This window comes from Asparagus officinalis, chromosome 1 (genome assembly GCF_001876935.1).
Source record: "Asparagus officinalis chromosome 1, Aspof.V1, whole genome shotgun sequence".
Taxonomy (NCBI): domain Eukaryota; kingdom Viridiplantae; phylum Streptophyta; class Magnoliopsida; order Asparagales; family Asparagaceae; genus Asparagus; species Asparagus officinalis.
Genome location: NC_033794.1, coordinates 20,059,646 through 20,066,590, shown reverse-complemented (window position 1 = coordinate 20,066,590; position 6,945 = coordinate 20,059,646). Strand labels below are relative to the sequence as shown.

Here is a 6,945-nt window from a genome sequence, read left to right as displayed (position 1 = left end):
CCCCCCCCCCAAAAAAAAAAAAAAAAAAAAGAGGGGGGAAAAAGAAAGAAAGAAAGAAACTTAAGTAAATAATCAAATCCAATATAGTTACAAATATCGTCTGTAAACAGCATTTGGAAGGGGGGAAATCATGCAGTGTTCAACATCGAGTTCGCCCGAAACATGAGAGAATTGTGTAGCATTATTAGCATATAAAAAGTAGCATAACCCTGTTGACAGCCAGACATTGAAGCAAGAGCTCAAATGCCACTGCAATATTCTAGTGGTGTCATCATCAGTAAGCATGTTCATACAAAAGGGAAATTTTGCCATTTTTGTGTTACTTGATGCCACAATAAAAAATACAAACAGTCACAACTCATAAGAGACATATTTTCATAAACAAATAATAAGTATGATAATAAAAAAAAGGACCAACTCTGGATGAGGACTGCCACGAAAATTAAATTGGCAAAATTACAATGAGTCAATCGGTCAAGGACACTATACTACCCAATATCTCACGGATGATAAGTACAACCTTTAGTATCCAGAAAGTATAAATTATTGCACGAAGCTAATATACTGAGTACTTTATCTTGGTTAGAAGACAGACATCATCATGCTCATTTGGAAAGACTCTGAGGGTCTTCCTCAGAGTATGCAATGCACTAGCCATGAATCTCACTAGATGACAAACAGGTGATCTTCCATCTTATATGTTTTTCCTTCATTTCTTCTGCAGGTGATACACATGAACTTCATGCATGGGCTTGAGAATAGCACTTTGTGAATGGGCCCAAAGAGAGCCACCCGGTACTTCTGATTCTCACTGACCACGAGGCATTAAGTTTGTATCATTGCAGGCCAAAGGTTAAGCCTGATTGTCACCTGAGTTCTCAATTTATCATTCTGATACTTGGCAGAAAGATTGAGAAGTCAAAAAAATCAAATTCAGGCAGCTAATTCACAAATCTCTCTCTGTATTCTTACATGAAGGGTCTACCAACAGATTGTAGCAAAAACATTTCTCATGCTTTTCACTCTCCCAGAAGGCAGTTACTCTTCCCATCAGCCTCATTCCGTTTTGGTCATTGAAAGTATGCAGAGGCATCTTTAGACACATCTTCTGAAAGAATCTTAAAACTTATATGCTTTAGATTTTTGGTGTTACTAAAATTAGGTATAGTGCGCCAAGCCGCCAACTACTAAGGCTAAGGAAATCTAATGATCTCTTAGGCTAACTGAATATCACGCATAGTTTGTTCCTGGCTTATTGATCCGCATGCTTAGTGATGAAAAGAGTCTGTATCAGTGTTTTAAATGTCGGCCGACATGTCGGACATGTCGGCCGACATGTCGGGTTGAAGGTGCCAGCGACACAAGTCGGGCTTTCTTAAGTCGGATGTCGTTTTTGGGGAGAATATCGGATAAATCGGGGCAATATCGGCCATATCGGCCGATTTTTCAGGTTTGAAAAATCGGCCGATATGCTATTATATCGGTTTAAAGCTATTTTTTCTTAACAGTCAAATTACAAAACTGTCCCAGGTTGGCTTGGTGGTTGAAGTTTCAAGACTTGGGCACTTCTCTTTGTTAAATCGGATGATTAGTTTCATATCGAAGACCGTTTAGCATATCAAAGACCAAAATTGTTTTAGGATGCAATCGAGAATCAAAGTATGCTTATATTGAATTTAGAAATGCTTAGATTACATTTAGGACGTGATATTATACATATATGCACTACCCGATATCGCAATCCGATATTTAGTTCATGTCCCCCGATATATCCCCGATTTCCGCTATCCGACATGGATTTCGGCCGTCCGACATGAACCCGACATCCGATATTTAAAACCTTGGTCTGTATGGAACTCGGGTCTCCACATCATGGTCTCCAAAAATTCACATTTCAGCGAAACTCCCTCTGCCTTATCAGACTTATTATTTTTCTTTCAAACAGAATTAGGAAGCCTACAACTTCCCTTTTTTTTCTTAATCATGGGTTCATATCCTTCATTGAGGAGCCACAACGGATACAAAGAGCCTCACCTAATCATGGTCTCATATCCTTCATTGAGGAGCCTCTACTGATACGAAGAGCCTCACCTAATCATGGGTCCATAACTCCATATCCTTTGTTGAGGAGCCTCACCATATGCATGTATAAATCATTAACTGCAATCATCAAGAATACATGTAAACTTGCTCTGGTTTCACAACAAGAATGTTGAATCATCATAGTGTTGAATCTGTGGGGCATAAGTTTTTCACAATCATATTATTGAATTCAGTGAACAGGAAGCATCAAATGCTTCTAGTTACCGCCATATTGAAAATTACTATGTCATTTAATACTTCCATTTAGCACTTTATAGGAAACATTTGCAATGCATATTGAAATATGCAAGGATGGATCAAGATAAATGGTTCTGCATGCCATGATTGCCATCAATGATGTTATTCATAAATGCAACAGATGATGTCATAGCATGATAGCAGTTGACTACGTTTAATATTCTCTGGAACCAAATGAATAATTTCAGATAATAAAAAGAAGGACGAAATCAAACTGCATGCCATCAAATAAGTTATATATAATAACTCACAGCTAGCCACCGGCACCTCAAAGCAACATCCCTTACAGTCTTCCGACGCATCATTGCAGCGATCTTGATATACTTCATCATACCATGTTCACCAGCATATCTGGAAACATGAAGTAAACAATGTGTGAGCCAAGGACAAAAGAAATAATTGTATTAACAGTTTTGCATTGCATGTCATATGACGTGATTAAAGAGGAGAAACAGGAAGAATGCCCTATGAGAACAGCATCAGTGTCAATTAGTTGAATTTTAAAAGCCAGTTCAATGACCTGTAAGCAAGGAGTAGAAAGTGAGAAAAAAATTTATTACGATCTCGTGTATGGGAAATTGAGAACCTCAGACTTAATCCATCATCTTGAGCAATGGAACTATATCACAACTGCTGCTCATTGAATTACAGATTTCCAGTTTATTATTTAGACCAATGGAACAATTTCACGACTGCTGCCTCCTCAACTGCATCAGTTTTACACTACATGACCAGAAAAGTATGCTTTACTCCCTAATAATTGGCCTTACAACATTTTATGCAAGACCCTTCATTGACATATCTTGTCTAAGAATTTGGAAACGAATCAAAAAGCATCAATATTCATTTGACAAAAGTCACGAAAATTGGGTGATTGCTCTTTTAGGGAGCTTTTATCAATTGAGTTGTTCATAATAAAAAACATCTGGATGGATGAGCAATTTAGAATGGAAAAATGACTCCTCATAATACCAAAAATCACCTAACAAAATGCAAGATATGCTAATCACAGTTTGGGCATAGAGTTTGAGTTTAGGAATCAGGATTGGAGTCTCGGCAGATGAAAATACACAAATTTTTGTTAGGACCATGTCTGTACAATTGACTTAGTTTAATAAATAACAAACCTTCATACTAGTTTAATATGTGTTTGAGAAGTTGTATACAAGTTACAAAAAGTTAGAATCAAATTCGAAAGTGAAAAGAGCAAGACAACAAGTTAATCACAAGTAATCCTGCGAAAATATCAGAAGCTAAAATCAGTTGAGCATATGGGAGTGTCCGTCTCCTTGTCAATTTTGAGCATATAGGAGTGTCCGTCTCTTTGTCACAAATCTATAGAAACAAACCGAACTCAATTCGGTGATGTATAGCTTGAGATACACGTCTTAGTGAGAGAAAATCAAAACAAATCAGTAGCTAGTTGGAAACATGCACAGAGGGTGAAACTTGCACGGGCCATAACTTTTAACTCGAACACTCCACACAGCCCTTGGATCTGCGCCTGATCTCATTCGTCTTAGATATGACTTATTTAGTTCACTACAACCATGACATCCATCAAAATAATAATACTGATATTGTTGCACCTATGTCACAATTACCATAAACAATTCAACGTATGATGCAACTATATGTGCATAAACATAACTAAAATTGCAATCAAGGACATACTTAATAAGCCCTTGTTTCAGCATATTCTGCTCCTCAAAAGTCCACTCAAAATTGCAATCAAGGACATACTTAATAAGCCCTTGTTTCAGCATATTCTGCTCCTCAAAAGTCCACTCCGGCGACAACCCAGAATCCTGCCTGATCCCGGGAACTGGTTCGAGCTGCGTATTGCTCGACGAAGCCCCAGCTTGACCCCCAACAGCAGCTATGCTATTATTCACCAAGCTAGGGTTTCCAGTGAAGAATAAACCAGAATTCCCCAAATTTACAGGACCTGCCATCCCCTGTGGATTGCTATACCCACTCCCTGATTGAAAAGAGAGCATGTTTCGATTCTGCAGCGTTGAAGGCATGATCCCTTGGTCAAAGCCCATATCGAAATCAAATTTCGAAGAAATTTTCCGCTTTTTAAACTGAAACTGAAACTGGACCAGGATCAAAACCGCTAAACGCATAAAACCTCGGAAGATGAACCCCTAGAAAGGGCTTAGTGGGATTCCCAATAGCGGCATTTTGAGCCCTAATTCGCCCCAGTTTTCTATTGCGATCGAAAAAAGTTTGATTTTTTTTTTCTAATTGATTCTTGCTTTTCTTTTTTTTCTTTTTTTTCTTTTTCGATCTGTTGATGCTGGGATCTCTCTTGTAAGTGCCCATCCCGTTCAATTTCCACTGAGGCTCCTCTTTTTAGTAACTGCTGTTGGAAACTAGGCATGGTTTTGCAGGTTTATTACGGGAATGACATTTCGCGGTAAAAGTGGTACAGCTGGCGGCGGTGGAATATGGTGCGGTGACCGCACGGTGAGGCATGAGATCTTCTGGGTTCGGGTTTGGACCCGCTAAGATGTCGAAATAGTCTTTGCTTTTTATATGCAGGGGGGCTGCTTTGGACCTTTTTGCAAACCGAATCGTGCCTAATCAAACTAACAAGAATTGACTAATAAACAAAAAGATGCAAATGAGCGAGAATATTAAAGAATAAGGAAAATAGAGAAGAAAAAAAATTTGTGTGCTGATAGAAGAAATGGAAAAAAAAAGGATTTTTAGAGAATTGAGAGAATAGTCAGTTCAATTAAAATATCTTCACTTAGGAAAATAGTGCAACACTTTGTATGTAAAGTTCTTAGGCTTCGTTTGGATACCATGGTGTTTTCTTTGTTGTGTTTTTGTAAAACGACACCATGATGTTGTGTTTTCCCCTTAAAATATTTTCAAAACACTATGTTAAGTATTTTTTGTTAACACTAATTTGAGTCATTATAAAATTACTATTAAACATATTACAAATTAATTATAATAAAATATATTATAAATAAAATATTATAATATTTAGTTTACATTATTATAGTATTATAAGTATTAAATGTAATACAATATAATGTTGTATAATATATTATAATATTATATTGTACTTAATGAGTTATATTATGTTATAATTATTATTATATTATAATTATTACATATTACTTTGAAATAATCATATATTTAATTATTTTGGTATATCAATTTGTTATTGTTGTATATTATATTAATATTCTTATAATAATTTTATTTTATTATTAATATAATATTATATTATAGTATTATTCATATAATATTATATTATTAATAATGTTAATATTATGTTATTACTAGTATGTAATTAATAAATTGATATATTATAAATATTTTTAATATTATATAATATATTATAGTTTTTAATAAGTTAGAGTTTATTAATAGTACTTTAATAATATATTAGTATTTATGATATAAATAAATATTATTATATTATGAATATATTATTTTTACATTAACATTTATTAGCAATAAATTATTTTATTATTAAAAATTAATTTACTTTATAATAAATTATATTATTTATTGCATTATATATTAATATTTTATCTATATTATATTACATTACTATACAATATGTTTTTATAATATTATTATTATAATGTTATGTTATTATTAAATATGTTACTATTATATAATCTTTTATAATTATTAATTTATTACAATTAATTTATTAAAATGTTAATAATATTATAGCGATTATACTATTGTATAGTATATTATTATATCATTATTATATTAGTATTTATTATCAATAACTTTATTATTATTTTTATTAGTTATTTATATTTTACTATTATTTATTTATTATACAATACATTATTAGCGTATTAAATATTGGTATTTAATATATTATATAAGATATTTTATTTATTATTATAGGGTCAAAAAGTTGAAGTTTGATTGATTTCTTGTTTTAAGAAATGTGTTCGATCACTTGGTAAGAACCTTTTACAACCACTCACTTTCTCGATTACAGAGGAAGAGAAGATTAATTTGACTTCTCTTTTATTTAAAAGTGGTTCTTAGTGGCAAAAGGATGCTTCTCTCGATGCTCAAGACGAAATTGCTTCTCGTTGACGATTAGATCAAGATCACAAAAGCTTCTGATGGTGGCTTAGATCACGAGAATGCAGACACTAAACTCTCTTCACGCGATCGCCCAAAAATCTTCCAAAAGTCCACTCTTTATAGCTGCTTGCGGCTGTTTACAGAGTTTCAGCACATAACCGTTCAATATAACAACTTCGTCAGGCTCATCCTCGTCTCTAAGGATGATTTGGAATGAATTTTGAAAATTTCTTCATCCTCACCCTCTTCATTATTGCCATCTTGGTTTCGATGGCTAGATTTCCGAGCACTGGGTGAAGGTCGCTGGTGTATTGATTCTGAGAATTCAATGGTAGCTTTCTTCTTCTTCTTCTCCTTGAGGAGTTTGTTCATCATATGCTCCAAGCATCTGATGGTTTCTTGTTGTTGGAGGAGAGCAGCTTGTTGTTCTTCCAGCCTTCTTGCCATCTCTTCTTCATTCACGGCCATGTGAGCGCTCACTTTCTCACTTTGATCGGTGCTAGATGGCTGAGAATTTGTAATGGC

General features: G+C 34.3%; 1 protein-coding gene across 2 annotated transcripts in view; it reads right to left on the bottom strand.

The window, feature by feature from the left end:
* LOC109820686 overlaps nt 1–4,663 on the bottom strand; it is a 10,376-nt gene extending 5,713 nt beyond the window's left edge. For both annotated transcript variants that reach the window (XR_002241926.1, XM_020386879.1), the window contains exons 1-2: nt 4,084–4,663; nt 2,592–2,691 (exon numbers count right to left, since the gene is read on the bottom strand). Coding sequence is in view for 1 of the 2 variants with exons in the window: in XM_020386879.1 (XP_020242468.1) it covers nt 2,592–2,691; nt 4,084–4,469 (486 nt within the window). In the remaining variant the exon portion in view is untranslated. The remainder of the gene's footprint in view (nt 1–2,591; nt 2,692–4,083) is intronic.